The sequence below is a fragment of the Aethalodelphis obliquidens genome, unplaced genomic scaffold (genome assembly GCF_003676395.1).
Source record: "Aethalodelphis obliquidens isolate GAN/ISIS:26980383/991018 unplaced genomic scaffold, ASM367639v1 scaffold13, whole genome shotgun sequence".
NCBI classification, from domain to species: domain Eukaryota; kingdom Metazoa; phylum Chordata; class Mammalia; order Artiodactyla; family Delphinidae; genus Aethalodelphis; species Aethalodelphis obliquidens.
In genome coordinates, this window is record NW_020837957.1 from 31,828,777 (window position 1) to 31,846,486 (window position 17,710).

Below are 17,710 nucleotides of genomic sequence, written 5' to 3' on the forward strand. Positions count from 1 at the left end.
GCAAAAATGTTATGCTTGTTTTCTTATGTAGCCCTACGATCTCCCCCAACCTCAGCCCCTGAGGTGGAGAGAGTATCACTTGTAGTTACTGCTCCTTGTAATTGGCAGGTGGTGTCAGTGAAAATTCCCTTTGTCCCACCCTTGCACTTAGGTGCACTTATGTGCCACTCCTACTTTTTAAAAATGTTTAGTCTTTAACACCTATTTTATCATTTTCACAGTACCACCAACAACTAAACCTGAAAGAATAAAAAAGCTAAGTTGAGGACAGGAACAGAAAATGCTATTGATAATACCACCCGAAGTAAGTATGACATAAGAATGGCTTTAAGGTTCCCAAACTGAAATACATAGTACATTTGTAAAGTTCCAAAATACTCATTCTAGATCTGTTATCACATTTTTAAGAACATTATGTCAAGCACTAATATGATGGTGATAAAGGTAAAGCAACTAATGCATTGCAAAAGATGTCATACAACTTTTTTTTTATTGACAGTGTATGTAGTTCCAATTAATGTGTAGAAAGAATATTATCTTTACCCTTTACCCTTTACCCATATAAATGGTAGATTTCCTTTATTACCCCAGAACCTATAAATGCAGATAAACAGTGGTTAAAAGAAAAATAAATGTTTATTTGGTATAAGTAACAAGAAGAACTTGACTAGCTTACTAGCTTAAAGAGGGAGAGAGAAAGGCAGGGAGGCTCAAGGGTAGGAAAACCACTGGGCCTTAGGAATGACTGGAATAGAAACTGGAAAGTCTGATAGCCAGGCAGTATAGACTCTCATTAAGTTTTGCTCTCTTTTTGCATCAGCTTCATTCTTTTATTCCCTCTACAGACCAGTTATCTCCGCTCGTTAGCTCATATGGTAGAATATGGTTGTCCATTACTTCTGGGTTCAGATGTTACCTTTCTAATCACGTAAGAAGACCAGCTGAGAGTCTTTTCTCCTATCTCTAAATTTCTAGGTGGAAGGATCCAATTGATACAGTTTGCTAAGCTGCCCATTCCTAGTCTAATCAGCTATGGCCAAAGGGACTGGGCTCTCACAATACAAATGTGGCACATCAGAATACTTCAGACCCGATTCTGGAGTAGAAAAGAACTCAAAAAATCACTGAATTCAATCCATTGCCAAATGCAGTGATCTCTTCTGTCTGCTCTCTGACCGATGGCTATATTCAGCCTCTGCTTAAACACTCATAATAACAGAGAGCTGACTAAAGCATGAGGCAGCTCATTCATGGGTGAGGCAGTTTTATTGTTAGAAGGTCCATTCTTACATTGAGCTAAAATCTCTGTAACTTCAATCCATTATACTTTGTGGAACAATAAATAAGATGCCTAATTCCTCTTTTTACTTGGAAGCCCTTTATTTATTAGAAGATAGCTAAAATGTTCTTCACTGGTTTTCCCCAGTGTAAACATCTCCAACTCCTTCAAACTTTCTTTCTCTGGTAAGAATCCCCCATCCTTCACTATTTTAATAATTAGTTTGCTTTCAGCTATCTAAAAATGATATTTTTACTCCAAAGCATAAAGCAGTAAAGGAACCACCTTTGCTCACATCACTGGCAAGTCCAAAGTCAGTCTTCAGCAAGTGGGTGGTCCAGCAGCTCAGTTACACATTCAACCCTCAACAAACGCTTAGGGAGCACCTACTATGTGCCAGACATTTGTACTAGGCATTCGAGGTATGTCAGGACGCAAACAAACTGCCATTCTAGAGATTATATTCCAATGGAGAGAGACAGATGGTAAACAATAAATGTAAAAAAAAATAAACAAATCATATAGAAGGTTAGTGGTAAGTGTTTTGAATAAAAAAAAGTAGAACAAGGAAAGGGGGCTGAGATTGGGGGTGAGGTAGCAGGTGGCTGTATCAGGGTAACTTTCATTGAGATTTCAATCAAGACTTAAAGATGAAGACTTTATTGGGGGTGTACATAGGAAGTGGCAAAGGGGATATTTGAGGGAAGAGCCAAGAAACAGCTAAAGAGAAGACCCTAAGGCGAGACAGTGCCTGGAATATTCTAGGAACAGCAAAGGCCAGTATGTCGGCAAGAAATGAATATAAAGAAAAGAGTTATCTCGGCTGAGGACAGAGAGAGGGCAGGGGACCAGATCATGTAGGATTTATAAACCTTTGTAAGGACCTTGCCTTTTACTCAAAATGAAATCAAGCTCCATTTCAGGTTTCTGAGCAGAGGCGTGACATGGTTTTGCTTACATTTTAAAGGAATCTCCCTGGCTCCTATTAAAAATAGATTGTTGGGAGGCAAGAGATTCTTTCTGTCTTTCTGTAGGCTTTATGCTTAGGTAGGCTCCTGTTGTGATTTTAGTGTGGTTGCAAGCAATGATCAGAAGTACATGCTTCCATGTTTGCGTCCATCAAGAGAGAGATGATGATTATTACCATCATCAAATGATGGTAAATTTCATGCTGACAGACCCACCCTTGAACCAACCCCTGGTTTCAAGGGCGTGCCATGCTCTGATTGGCCTTAGGTCTGGATCACCCGAAATTATCACTGTGGAAGGGGGGGATGATTACTTTGATTGGTTTACCCCTGACCAAATTGCATGGCTACCCCACAATAGAGCTGCTAATGATATTGCTCTCCACAATTATCTTGTTATAACTGGTATTTTTTTTTAACATATTCTAACTAAATATAATCTGTGGGGAAAATTTGAGTAGGACACAATGGAACTATTATATGGTTAATTGAATACTTTTATTTCATTAACAAATCCTAATACTGTAATTGCTTTGGGTCAATGCTTCATGATTTCTTTATAAGTTGTACCATCAAACCCTGTATCCCCTAATATGTAGAGCATTTTGCAGCTGATCTTTAAAAACTTAAATAGGAGACTTTACATTTATATTCCTGTTGCAATCCTTTCAGTATCATTTTGAATGCTGATTCTATCTTCCTAATATAAGTTATCTGTCATTTGTAAATTTGGTAAAAATACTTCATCATAAGTATTAAATAAGGGCAAAATCATATTCATTTCCCCTTTCTTAAAAAGATACTTTATTTCTCTAGTAGAAAATGGGTATAGGGGGTGAGGGAATTATAGACTGAAGTGATGATCCTCCAACAGAAATATCTATTTGCAAAATAATTAAGAGATTTAACCAAACCTGAACGATTTTCAGCTCTCATTTCTCAGTTTTTCATTGCCGGTGTTAAGAAGCAAATGTATTCAAATTACTTTGAATACTCTAGAAATATTAAAATATATTTTGAAAATGCTGATGGGTTCCATTTTTTATTTGGTTCCTTTCTGTGTGAAGTTATCAAAGAAGAATTTAGTTTGGAAGAGTTACTTATTCCAGGAATGAGCTTAAAAGCTGTATTTTTATTTGCAGAACACTTGTCAGTTATCATTTGTGTGGTTATTTGCATAAAGTCAAATAAATTGTAATGTGGATTTTATAATACATTTATAGCATTTCATAATTTATGATATTATAAAGCAAAATGATGTTGTTTCTTTTGTATTTAGCATATTTTTCATCTTTTACTTTTTTCTTTACTTTTCTCCATTCATTATCCTAGTTTAGTTCTTTATGCATGATCATTCTAAAAACTGCTGATCCACTCAAACTATTGTGTTCTCTTCCAAGAATAATCTTTATTAAATGCACAGTATAGGAAGGACAGCCAGCTATGCTGAACTTTTTTCAGTGAACAAGTAGATAAGCAGTCGCTTTTGCAGAATACAAAAGAGCAATATTTGTGCTAAAACAGTCCTTTGTTCGCTGCCATCTAATCCTTTCCTTTTTAATGTAAAATTTATTTTTACCAAAGTAACACATGCACAAAGCTTAAAAAATAAATAGTTCTGGAAGATTTATCATGAAATAAACAAACCCAAACTACACTCTTCTGTCTCACCTTTTTCTTTTCCCTAAGTATTATATCCCAGAAACAACAACTTTAAACTCTTCTTCCTGATTTTCCTGGTATTTACCTCCATGCTTCTGATTAATATGTTCATATGCCATTTTCTCACCTATCAATTCTAGACATTATCTGTTGGCTTCCTACTTAGGAATATGAGAATTTGTATTCCCATCACACAGACATATGCACACATCCCTGCTTTTTTTCATCCTCCCATGAAATTGTTTTACATCTTAATTTTATTAATATTCACTGCTTACATTTTTATGAAGATGTAACTATTTTTATAACTGATCCACAGAGTGTACATGATTATACCTCCTTAAAACTTTATCTTGAAGTTAATTTTTTAAAAGTTTCCATGTATCTTTTATTATTTTTTTCCCCTAAGTTTGCCAACAGTACTATAAAACTCTGCTCAATGTATTCAGACATTTTTGGTCTATATGTTCCATGTTTTTCCTTGGAGTCATGTTTCCTGGAGCCCTCTGGTCTCATATTGCATTGGAACCCAAGGACTGATATATGGCTATATAGTTGTTGGCCTAGGCCTTAATTCATTGATATCTAATTTACTTCTCTTATATGTTTGATCTCTGGTTTCCTGGGTACCACATCTTCTTTACTGATGTATTCCTTCATTGGGACATACATCTTCCAGAAGATTTCAAAGAAAAAGTACATAGGGAACAAACTTTTCTACATTTAGTGTATCTAGAAGTATCTTTATTCTATTTTTGCACATAGATAATTTGGAAAGGAATCCTTCTTCTCAGTACTCAGGAAGATTTGTGCAATGTTTGCCTAAGGTGGAGGGAGGAGGTGGGCATTGACAGGTGAAAAAGAGAATCTTAGTACAGTTTTACTTTGGATGTCTCTTATTATAAGTGAGGCTGAACATTTTTGTTTTTACTTTTCTATAATGTTTGTTCATATTTTATTCATATGTTTTACCCATTTTTTAAAATTTGGTTGTTGGCCTTTGACTTTTATTTTTAGGAACTCCTTGTATATTAAAGAAATCAGCGCTTTTTTATGATAAGAATTGGTAATATTTTCCTGCAAGGACTCAAGGACCTGGAGGGTAATTTGATAGCATCTTTTAAAATAAAAAATGCATTCTACCCAGAAATTTAATTTATAGTATCTATCCAGCAGATATATTCACACATGTGAAAAATGACTTAGAAACAGGGATATTCATCAAAGATTTGTTTGTAAATAGCAAGATTGGAGGCAACCTAAGTGTCCATCAATAAGATCTAGTTAAATAAATCATGACTCTTATTTGGTGGAATATTTTGCAGCTATATATAAAGAATAAGATATTTCTAAATGTACTTACTGATAAGGACAGATCTCTAAGATATATTTTTAAGTTAAAAAAATAAGTTACAGGACAGTGTGTACTGTGGTTACTACTTTGTAATAAAAACTATGTATGTATGTAATCAATTTATGCATTAGAATATATGTGGAAAAATATACAGTAAACTGGTCCTCAGCAGCTGGAGAGGAGGTGTTAAAAATATGTGCTTCTTCTTTTTGAAACAGCTTTATTGATATACAAGTTACATACTATGAAAATCACCAGTATTAAGTGTATAATTCAATGAATTTATCATATTTAGCATATTTACAACTATCACCACAATTTAGTTTTAGAACATTTCCATTAGCCTAAAAAGAAAATTATGTCCATTTAGTTATTCCCCATCCCTACTCCCAGCCCTAGGCAAACACTAATCTACTTTCTGTCTCTCTCTGTTTGCCATTTCCAGGCATACTGTATATGCTTTTATACTTTTTGAGTTTATATTTTCCATTGTGAATTTATACCTATTATTCAAAAATACATACCCCTCAGAATTATCTAATTGATCCTATGATTATTTCCTCTTCTCATAAGAAGAAAATGCAGCATAAAAAAGTTAAAGGAAGTCTTTAGTAATATAAACAGACAAGAAGTGAGGCTAGGAATAAAATCAGAACATTACGAAAATGATCCTATCTCCAATTTTTTTTTTTTTTTTGCGGTACGCAGACCTCTCACTGTTGTGGCCTCTCCCGTGGCGGAGCGCAGGCTCCGGACGCGCAGGCTCAGCAGCCATGGCTCACGGGCCCAGCCGCTCCGCAGCATGTGGGATCGTCCCAGACCGGGGCACGAACCCGTGTCGCCTGCATCGGCAGGCAGACTCTCAACCACTGCGCCACCAGCGAAGCCCCTATCTCCTATTTTTATTGCATCAGTATTAGACCTCATTTTGGCTTAGCATACACTGAAATTTAGGTTTAATCATTGTTCACATAAGTGTAAATCTCTGTAAAAGGTCAAAACATTTACCACTCAGAAGGGAAAGAACAAATCATTATACTGAAAAAAGATATGGGTATGAAAATAATGCTGTACAGGCACTTCACTTTTTATTGCCTTATTTTGTTAGAAAGCCATAAATACTAATATAATCTTGTCATATATTACAAAGGTTGACCATCTGCTAATGTTGAGATTAATAATCTACCCCATGGTTAACTCATAAAATCATACAAATTTAGATTTGGATGAGGTTTTAGAAATTTATCTATGACATTTTCCCAGATTTATTCCACTAGATACCAGCCAATCTAATTATGTTAGTGGTGACATGTTTAACCTTTGTGAAAGTCTCTGTATAGATTTATTTATATGAATATTGTTGCTGTTAAAAAATCCAAGGGCCAAATTTGTGACCTGTTCCTTCTCAAGTGAATAATAATACTTAATAACAAAAATAATAAGGATGATGATAGCAACCTTTATTGAGTATTTACTGTAACCCATCACTGAGCTAGAGCAGTGCTTTATGTACATTATGTCTTTTAGGTTTCACAGTCACCTAGGATGAAGGCCCTATTTTTAATCCCATTTTCATTTTCAGGAAAGGAAATCCCATTATTTTCAGTAAATGAAATTTATTCCTGGAGGTTAACGAACATGTCTAGTGTCACACAGCTACTAAATGAAAAGAGCTCAAATTTGAACCCAGTCTTTAATCAGCATGCTTTTGTGATATACATTGTTGTATTAGCCTCACTCCTGACTCCATGTTGTATTTTGTCCTTTGTTTTATTTCTTATTTCACTTTTTATATTTCACTTTTTGTGTCTTGACTTGTAAAGAACCTTAAATCTTTTCTAGAAAGTGGTGGGGTTTAAATAAGCAAGCATATTGACTATTGTTTGTTTGTAGTCTTGTGCTTTATTAGGAGAAAAAAAAAGAAAAATGTGTTTTTGTGTGTATTATATTTTCTTTTGCCTCCTAAGGCCAGGTTTGCCCCCATGCAACAGTTTGTTTTTGCCAGGATAAAGCAAGAGCTAATCAATCAACATTGGTTGAATCAATGTGGGGAATACAAAGAATTATGCTAGAGTTCCTGCCCTTTGGGAGCTTACATATTTAATTGTTGAGTGAAAATACACGTACAAAACCACAAACGGGCTTCCCTGGTGGCACAGTGGTTGAGCGTCTGCCTGCCGATGCAGGGGACACGGGTTCGTGCCCCGGTCCGGGAAGATTCCACATGCTGCGGAACGGCTGGGCCCGTGAGCCATGGCTGCTGAGCCTGCGCGTCCGGAGCCTGTGCTCCGCAACAGGAGAGGCCACAACAATGAGAGTCCCGCGTACCGCAAAAAAAAAAAAAAAAAAGCCACAAGCACGTGAAAAGTGATTATTAATGGCACTGATAATGGGCGCTTTATGTATCATAAGTCAATGATTAAGGCAAAGAAACCACTGTAGGAAATAGGTGTTTTTGTTTTTAAGGAATCCCAATCCCTGAACCAAATCAAGAATTTTTAACATTTGAGTGCTTTGAAGAGTTCTATTTGGACAAGATGCTCTATAAGGTTTGCCCAAGTTAAAAATAATATAATTTTATGAATCATACAGAAAGTACCATTTAGTACAGTGAAATTCCAAATAGTAAAAGGATAAGAGGTTTGCATGCAGAAGATACAGGAAAGCCCATAATAGGCATTGAGAGTAACTGAAGAGACAAGGGATATTTGTGTGTGTGTGCACGCGCGCGCGTGTGTGTGTGTGTGTGTGTGTGTGTGTGTGTGTGTGTGTGTTGTGGTTGGGGGGGGGAAAGGTGGAGGAGAGAGAAAATTGCTGGCAAAGCAGTTACCCACTGAGCAAATTTTTCAAAAATGGATGCCTTTTCAAACGTTGTAGAGCCTCTGATAAAAACATTTTAAAGGAAATTTCCAATATGCTATTAAAAATAAAACAGAGACCGTGAGAGATACTGTATAGAAAAGGGAGTCAATTTGAGTAGCCTTTCTTAATGCTTCTTCCATCTCTAATCAGTGGTGAAGATGGAGCTACCGCTTCCATCCCCACTTGCTCTTTCAAGCCCCAAAATGGTAGATCCTACCCTTGGTACCAGCTTTTGTACCAACTCTTTAATACATCGCTCAATCTGTGTTCTTTTCCATCCAGGTATTGTGAATATTTCCTAGGGGTCCCCACTAATCATCAACTGAGTAAGGTGAGAATCACATCCTTCTCCACTTGGAACTTCAAGCGTCTGGAAGCAAAAGCGTATGTTTCAATCTGATGATGTGTACTTGCTTTGGAAATATTGTTTTTACTAAGCAGTGGTCTTGGTTAACGGGGTAAAGTGTTGTTTGTTTTTTAAGAGGATGGAGAGGTCTGCAAATAAAAGATGGCATAGAAAAAAAAGCTATAAAATAGTTTTTCCTTGGCCCGCCTAGGTCGAGGGGGGAGCCAACTTGGAGCCTGATTTGGAGGGAAAAGTGGAGGCTGCCTGGGGGCAGTCCTGCGGTCCAGTGACCACGCTCCCGAGGTCTAAGGCAGTGGGTGTGGAGGGTTGGGCGGTGTCGCACCCACAGCGCCCTAGGAGGGCAACAGGGACTTCGGAGAGGAACGTACAAAAGAAACGGAGCACGCCACGCTGCACAGCAGCAGGCCCCGGCCCACAGCGCTGAGAGCGGAGGGCGGAGGGCCTCACGCGCGCGGCTGCGCGTAGGAGGCGACGGCGGCTGCGCCCACTCCCCCTCGTTCCCGCGCCCCGCCGCTCGCCGCCCGCAGCCCGGCGCCGGCGCGCTCGGCTCTTTCCGCCGCCGCCGCTGCCGCGCGCTGCCCGGTGCGCTCCGGCACCTTCGGCAATTTCCGTCGGGACCTGGCCGCCATTTTCTCTCCGCTTGTGTGTCTCGCCGGCTGCGTGGCTCGGTTCTTGTGAGCGAAGCTTTGTCCGGTTCGGCAATGGACGGGTAGGTAACGAGGCCGGCGAGGAGGTGTGCGAGAGGGGAGTGGGGCCTGCCTTCGGCCTGGTCCGGGGTCGGGCCGAAACCCCCCGGCGGTCCCTCCCCAGGGCTGGGCTGCCGTTACCCAACCCCCGCCCCATCGCACACACCCCTCCTTGGGCTTCCCCCTGGCGGGCTCTGGTCGAGAAAACGGGAAGAAAGCGGGCTTGTGGACTCGGCAGGAGTTGGGGAGACGGCGGGGCGACGACCCCGGGGAGACAGCGGGCCCCGGCGGGGCAGCGGGGGATGGGCTCTGGGGGGTCCCAGGACGTCTCGCCCGGCCCTGCCCCCTCTAGGAGCCATTTCGATCCGTAACCTGGGACCCGGACCGCGGGCGAGCGGCGCGGCTGGGAGCGGGTGTAGCGGCCGGAGAGCGAGGCCTGCGTGGGAAGCTCCCTGCGGAGAGAGAGGCCGCCCCCACCTAGGCCCCCCCAAGCCGTCCCAAGCCTCCCCGGTTTCGCCCGGCCCGGCCCGCCCCGGCTGGGGGAGATGCCGGTGGCGGGAGCTCCCGGGAAGGCTGAGTGGGAGCCGCGGGGGAAGGGGGGGGGCGGGGAGGCGTGCGGTGGCGGGAGGAAGGGGGAGGGCAGATGTCACACTCCTTTGTTTTCACTGGAGTCCGCTAGTGGGGGCGGGAGGCTAAAAAACGCCTTTCTGTGTGGCCTAAGATCGTTCCAAGCTTGGCAGAAGGGCCCAGCAATTAAATCATCTCAAAAACGAAGTGTTTGTGGTCGACATCAGTCACATGGGCAAAGGCCAAGAGCCATGGCAGAAACAAGAGTAGATAGTCAACACAGGGCCATCTTTTCAGCTACTTTGACCAGTTTCTGGAAAAACAAAAACAACTCCAAAAAGCCAGAGCCGTGCTGCATCTTTGAGGCTGGCGATAGTGCTAAGTGAGGTGAGGCAAGGGCTTCGGGAAATGATACGGACCAGGGTGTCCCTGGTACTTAACGCTCCCCATCTGAAAAGATTCTTTAATAATTTAACTCATTGTTAGAAAGGAGGCACCCTTTAGGGTGAAAATATAGCCGTATTCATCCCGTTTGGGGGCATAGAAAAACAGTATCACTTAAAAAGTACGTTTATTGGAATCATTGACAGTATTTGAAGGGTCAGAAGTAAAATGTGAGTTTATTTAAATCATCTGGAGTTCAGTATTTTGTGAAGAAACTAAGTGCAGGTCACATAAAAGTTAACAGATTAACAAAATTTGAATCTTCCTAGAGGTTCTCTGGAGATTATTTTCCAGATGAAACAAATCCAGAGAAGTTCACTCTTTCCCCCAGATCAATATGGAAATAGATGGCAAAACTTGCCCTGGAATTCATGTTTCCTGTTTCTATCAAGATTACTAAAGAGTTAAGTTTTAAATCAAAGGGTAAAGGGGTATTAATAGGCTTTGGGGGTTTGTTCAGTTTGCTATTTGAAGTGTTAAAAAATACCAAAAGTGTGGTGAGTTTCATCACACCTTTGAAAGTCATTTCTAGAAAGCCAAGTTGATTATGTGCCACTGACCATCTTTGTTTTCTGTCTGCGTTGTGAGTGGAAAATTCATGAATGATGAAGTACCCTAAAAAGTTTCAAACAATGACCATTTGAAGAACAAGAGGTTGAAACTTGTTTTTTTCATTACAGAATTGTCACTGAAGTTGCAGTTGGCGTGAAGGTAGGAAAAAAGTTTAAAACTAATGAAAACTGGATTCCTCAGTCAACTGAGCATATTATCATCATTAGTGGAAACTTTCTGTTGGCTTTTGAAAACTATAATACAGCTTACAAAATTCAAGTGTAAAGTGTTTTGTTCAATTTTTAAAGTTGGTTTATATAAATAGTTTTAATCTAAATAGACAACAACCATAAATTTTTTTAGAAAGGCAGCCTATGAGAATAACATTTTAAAATAGTTATGAATGGTGTTCAAGGAATTTAAAAAGCTTTCAGACATGGCTTCTTGTGAATAGAAAATAACCCAATTTTCTGAGAGGATATGATGGTTTTAAATGGACAGATAAGTGATTTGACCTAAATCATATAATTTTAGTAATCTAAGATTTTTTTAGCTCTGCTTTTGTCTTACGAAGACTAAAATATTTTCACCAATAATAAGCCTCATTAGAAATCAGTTACTCTGATCTTTAAAGAGAAAAGAAACTTGTTTAGGCAGTTAGCTTCAAATTTGAGTCAGAAGTTATAAAGCTGGTTTGTGTGTCTGTTAAAGAAAGATAGGCCTTATGGTAGAGATTGTTTGGAATCTTTCCTCACTCACTATGGCCAGGAAAACTACTCATACTTTAAACGTTAGTTCTAGTGCTTAGGCGTTTCATTTCCTTGAATCCTTGCATATTTTAACATCGTGATTTATTATAAATTTTGTTTGTAAGCCTTTCTGCCGTCTAGGGCATGGTTCTTGTCTTAAATCTTCAATTTTCCAAGCCTGACACCATCTTCCAAGCCTAGTACTAAGATACTTGTTGGATGCAATGACATTGGATGCAGTGACATTTCCCCCCTTCAAGTGTGAGTAGGCTTGAGAGGCTGTGTGCTTAGTCCAGTTATGCTGATTGTTCCAAATAATTTTTGGAATTCTTAAAATTTCATCCATAACAGTGTGATATTAATCAGAACGCTTTTGGAGATATTTTGCGTTTTGCTTATTTTCTGTCCTCTGTATCTAGTAAACTAAGTACTTGTCCATGCTTTAATATTTAGGCTTGTCAAGTTCATATTATGTAGATTGGGGGAGAAATGATGAGTGGGAAGGTGTATTTATTTTTATTTGGCAATGCTGTTTTCTAAGTTGAGAGTGCAAGATGTAGATATTATAGTTACCATCCAAACAGCCTCTGGAAGTGAATTTTTTAAAAATAAATGATTCAAGTCTGAGTTGTCAACTGTTACTGGATGAGGAGAAAAGGAACTCACAGGACCCCGAACAAGCAGAGAGAAATGAGGATGCCTGGAAGAGGATGTACATATTGGGTTTATTGGCAGTTTTCTGTATTAGTAGTTTGAAGAGAAAACATTAGAAAATGATATAAAAGTAATTGCTAGCCACTTTTTTTGTCCAGTGTTTAATATAAAAGTTTTGATAACTAAAGTTATGTTTTAAATAATTTTCTAGGATAATGGTTAAGAATTTTTGCTTTGGCGTCAGACTTAGGTACAAGTAATTAAGCTTTTATGAAATAAAAAAAAAAATAATGTGCATGGTTAAAAAAAATTTAAAGTGAAAAGTATTTCTCCCTGATATCAAGTCCTGTTTCTTAGGTGTAGATAATTATGTTAACATTATTTTTGGTGCATTTTTTCCTGAAATTATTAGTTTATATATTAGCACACATATAAACATCCTTGTTTAGCGACACATATGGATTCATGCCGTGTGTACTGGTCCATATCTTGTCGTTAAAAAAAGCTTTATTGAGATACAATTTGACGTAAACTGCATATGTTTAAGGTATACTAGTGTTTTGACATGTATACCCCTATGGAACTATCACCACAATCAAGATAATGAACCCCAGAAGTATCATTTTGCCCTTTTGTAATCTCTCCCATCTGCCTTTCTCTCCCCAAGCAACCACTGTTCTGCTTTCTGTCACTATAGATGAGTTTGCAATTTTTAGAATTTTAAACAAATAGTCATACAGTATGTACCTTCTTTTTGCCTGGATTGTTCCACTCAGCATATTTATTTTGGGATTTCACCCATATTGTGTATCAGTAGTTCATTTCTTTTTATTGCTTTGTAGTATTGCATTGTATGGATATACAGCGATTTGTTTATCCACTCAACTCTTGATGGACATTTGGATTGTTTCCAGTTTTGGGCTATAATAAGTAAAGCTTCTGTGAACATTCCTGTGCAGGTCTTTTTGTGAATGTAAGCTTTCATTTCTCTTGGGGAAATACCTATGATTGGAATGGCTAGACCATATGGTTAGGCATATGTTTAACTTTTTAAGAAACTGCAAACTATTTTCTAAAGTGGTTATACTATTTTACATTGCCACCAGCAGGGTATGAGATTTCCAGTCCATCTACATCCTCTCCAGTGCCTGTTGTCTGGTTTTTTTTTGATTATAGAGATTCTAGTGGATGTGAAGTCGTAATCTTTGTGGTTTTCATTTGCATTTCTCTAATGTCTTTGGTGCTGAACATCTTTTCATGGGCTGTTTTCAAGCTGTGTATCATCTTTGGTACAGTGTCTTTTTAAATTTCTTGTCCACTTTTTAAATTGATTTATTTCTTTGAGTTTTGAGAAGTCTACATTTCTGGTTACAAGTTCTTTATCAGATATATGGTTTAAAATATTTTCTGCCACTTGTGTTTTCATTCTCTCCACAGTGTTTTGAAGAGCAGTAGTGCAGCAGTTTTTAATTCCGATGAATTTCAGTTTACCAGGTGTTCTGTGGTGTGTATTTTTTTTTGGTTTGGTGTGGCTCCTGCTTTTGGTCATATCTAAGCCATCTTGGTGTAACCCAAGGTCACGATGATTTTCTTCTCTTTTTTCTAATAGAAGTTTTACAGTTTTTAGTTTTGCATTTAAGTCTTTTTGAATTAATTTTTTTAATATGGTGCAATGTATGAATCAAGGTTTTTTGGGTTTCCATATGGACACTTTTTCTAGCAACACTCATTGAAAAGACTTTTTTTCATTGAACTGGCTTTGCACCTGTGTCAAAAATCAGTTATGTATGTACGTATGATTCTGTTTCTGTACTGTATTCTCGTCCATTGACCCATTTTTGTCTACCTAGTAGACAAAAGCGTACTGTTTTAATTACTGTAGTTTTATATTAAATCTTGAAATCAAGTAGAACTTTGTTCTTTTTCAAAGTTGTTTTGGCTCTTCTGGGTCCTTCACATTTTCCTGTGAGTCAGTTTCTACAAAAAGGCCTGCTGGGATTTAATTGAAATTAACTTGAATCAGTAGAGCAATTTGGGGAAAATTAACATCTTAATGTTGAGTTTTCTCATCCACGAACACAATTTATCTTTCCATTTACTTAGGTCTTTCATTTCTTTCAGCATTGTTTTAGTTTTCACTGTATAGATTTTGTATTTTTTTGGTCAGATTTAGCCTTATTTTGTGTTTTTTGGTGCTATTTTAAAGTAATTTAAAAAATCAGGGCTTCCCTGGTGGCGCAGTGGTTGAGAGTCCGCCTGTCAATGCAGGGGACACGGGTTCGTGCCCCGGTCTGGGACGATCCCACATGCTGCGGAGCGGCTGGGCCCGTGAGCCATGGCCGCTGAGCCTGCGCACCTGGAACCTGTGCTCCGCAGCGGGAGAGGCCACAGCAGTGAGAGAGAGGCCTGCGTACCGCAAAAAAAAAAAATCAAATGTGTATTTGTTATTAATATATAGAAATACAGATTATTTATGCCCATTGCTCTTGTATTCAGCACCTTTGCCAAACTCATTTATTAGATCGAACAGCTATTTGGTAGATGCCGTCAGATTTTATATATACACTGTTCATCATATTTATTATCTGGATGCCTTTTGTTTTTCTTGCCTGTGGCATCTAGTACAATATTTAAATGATGAGAGCAGGCCGCCTTACTTTTTTCCTGATATTAGGGTAAATTACTTAAATGATATATTTTTTTCTTAAAAGTTTGGTACAGTTCACTAGTGAAGCTGTGTGGGCCTGGTGTTTTCTTTGTGGGAAGGTTTTAAACCACATTCAATTTATTGAATAGATATAGGACTATTCACATTATTCTGGAGTGAGCTTTGGTAATTTTGTTTTAATAGAATTAGTCTGTTTCATCAGAGTTGCTGAACTTATTTGCATAGGGTTGTTTGTTGTATTACATTTTAATATTTTTATTATCTGTAGAATCTATAGTGATGTTGCCTCTCTTGTTCCTGGTATTGATAGTGTCTTTTCCCTATCAGTCTGGCTAAAGATTTATTTATTGATTTCATTAATATAAAACAGAAATCAGCTTTTGGTTTCATGGAGTTTTCTCTTTCCCATTTTATTGATTTCTTCTGTTTTAATGTTTTTCTGCTTTGTATTTAGTTTGCTCTCTTCTTAGTTAACATTGAGGTTGATGTAGTTGACATATCTTTTCTAATATAGAGAGGTTTAATGCCATGTATTTTCATACAAGTGTTGCTTTCATGGCATCCCTCAAATTTTGACATTTATACTTCTTTTCATTCAGTTCAAAATACATTCCAATATGCTTTTTTATTTCTTTGACCCATGGGTTATTGAGAAGTATTTGATTTCCAAGTATTTGGAATTTTCCATGTATTTTTCTGTTATTTATTTCTAATTTAATTCCATTGTGCTTAGAGAACATTTTGTAAGACTTGAATCTTTGTAATTATTTTATTGTTTTATGGTTCAAATATATATCCTGTTTTAAGTGCATTTGATAGGGATGTGCATTCTGTTATTGTTGTGTTCTATGCATGTCAATTAGGTCATGTTTATTGGTAGTGTTGCTCAAGTGAGCTGCCTTTCCTGATTTTTTATTGTTCTGTCACTTATTGAGAAAACGATATTGAAATCTCCTATATTGTGTATTTGTTTGTTTTTCCTTGCAGTTCTACCAGTTTTTGCTTTATGTTTTTGAAGTTATAATTAGCACATAAACGTTCAGGATTACTATGTCCTCTTGATTCATTGACCCCTTTATTATTATGCAGTGACCTTTTTTATCCCTGGTAATCTATTTTGCTTTAAAATTTAAAATTTTTAAAAATTTCTTTGCTTTCTTTTTTTAAAATTTCTTTGCTTACTTTTTCTGATATTAATACAGCCATCTTGGCTTTCTTTTGAATACAGTTTACATGGTATATCTTTTTCCATTATCTTACTTTCAGACTATTTGTATCCTTAGATTTTAAAGTGTATTTCCTGTAGACAGCATAAAATAGAGACTTGATTTTTAAATCCTATCTTACACCCTCTTCTTTTGGTTGTTGAGACCCTTCACAGTCACTATTGTTATATTAATATGGTTAGTTTTAAAAGTACCACTTTGTTGTTTTGTCTCTTATGTTCTTCATTCCCTTTTTTTTTCCTGCTTTCTTTTGGATTGAGTAATTTTTTTAATTCCATTTTAATCTCTTTAGCTGATTAGCTTATAGCTGTTTTGTTATGTTGATAGCTGTTTTAGGATTTATAGCATACATCTTTAATTTATCACAGTCTTAACTCAAGTAGTATTTATGCTACTTTACATATACTATGTGAATATTAGAATACTTCTCCCCCATTGGCCTCTGTACTATTATTATAACATTTTACTTCTATGTGTTATAAATTCTATACGGCATTCTTTTTATTTGTTTAAACAGCCATTTATCTTTTTAAAAGATTTAAACAACAAGACAAATAATCTTCTACTTTACCCTTAACATAGTTATGCACATGCATTGGATACTTAGGGAGGATTCTCTGCAGATTTCCAGAGTTCTCTCCGTGCAACTCTTTTTGGAACTCTGCCATACAAACTCTAGTTGCTTTGGTCCCCCTGGATTCTTGCCTCTTTCTTAACTCTCAGGGAGTTTTCCAAGTTCGACTTGGTTTCCTTATCTGAGCTGTGCCTTGACCTGGACTTTTTCTCAAGTGAGTAAGCTGGGACGATGATGGCTTTACCCCATGGTTGTTTTCTGACTCTGGGGGATCATTGTTCATCATTGTCTGATGTCCAGTGGTCTTGAAGAACATTGTTCTATATATTATGTGTGATTTTCTTTTTCTTTTATTTTTTTTCTCAGTTGGGCAAACTGGCTCATGTTATACCTTCTTGGCCAAAATTAGAAGTTCATTTTTTAAAAAAAAATTATGTAATATTTCTGCAGTAATAGATTTATCTTATTCTTTGTTCTGTGGATGCACCACAGTGTAGTTGCTTGACATACCACAATTTAGATCCACATTGATGAACATTTTGGTTTGATTCCCTTTGCAGTTAAAAATAGAAGCATACTAAAAATAGAAGTAAAAATGCAGTGTCAAATGAAATTTACAATTAAAAAGTTTGTTAAAACCACAATGCCACAAGTTTCTTTATTCATTTGTTTTCTACAGTTGTGTATGGGAGTGCCTGTTCTTCTACACCCTTACCAATCCTGGGTTTTAATAAAAATTTAGAATACTAGCTAATTTCACGGTAAAAAAAAAAGTTTTGTAATTTGAAATGGGTGAGATTTTTAAAATTTGACTTTCTGTTTCTGTGAACTGCCTCTTTGTATATGTGATCTATTTCAATGATTATCTTGTTTGTTACAACTCTATATAAAAAGAAAATTGATTCATATACATCATAGGTACTTTTTCTTACAGTTTATTACTTTTTTACCTCATACAGTTTTGGGCATCTAGGCGTGTTTGAATTATGAAGTAGTATAATTTATTTTTTTTGTCTCTGATACTTAAACATTTTTAATTTCAGTTTCCTTAAAATTGAGATTATAAATTCTGAAGATTAAAAGTGATTATGCATAAAA

The 17,710-nt window shown here is 37.4% G+C and overlaps 1 protein-coding gene across 5 annotated transcripts in view; it reads left to right on the plus strand.

Moving 5' to 3' along the window:
* The first annotated feature begins 8,944 nt into the window (after nucleotides 1–8,944).
* PTBP2 (polypyrimidine tract binding protein 2) overlaps nucleotides 8,945–17,710 on the plus strand; it is an 83,890-nt gene continuing 75,124 nt past the window's right edge. For 3 of the 5 annotated variants that reach the window (XM_027114427.1, XM_027114428.1, XM_027114429.1), the window contains exons 1-2: nucleotides 8,946–9,201; nucleotides 10,870–10,900. In XM_027114427.1, the coding sequence (XP_026970228.1) occupies nucleotides 9,194–9,201; nucleotides 10,870–10,900 (39 nt within the window). In that variant the 5' untranslated portion in view covers nucleotides 8,946–9,193. Of the gene's footprint in view, nucleotides 9,202–9,907; nucleotides 10,133–10,869; nucleotides 10,901–17,710 lie in introns of those variants that run through there. The other 2 variants (XM_027114431.1, XM_027114430.1) reach the window with 2 other exon arrangements.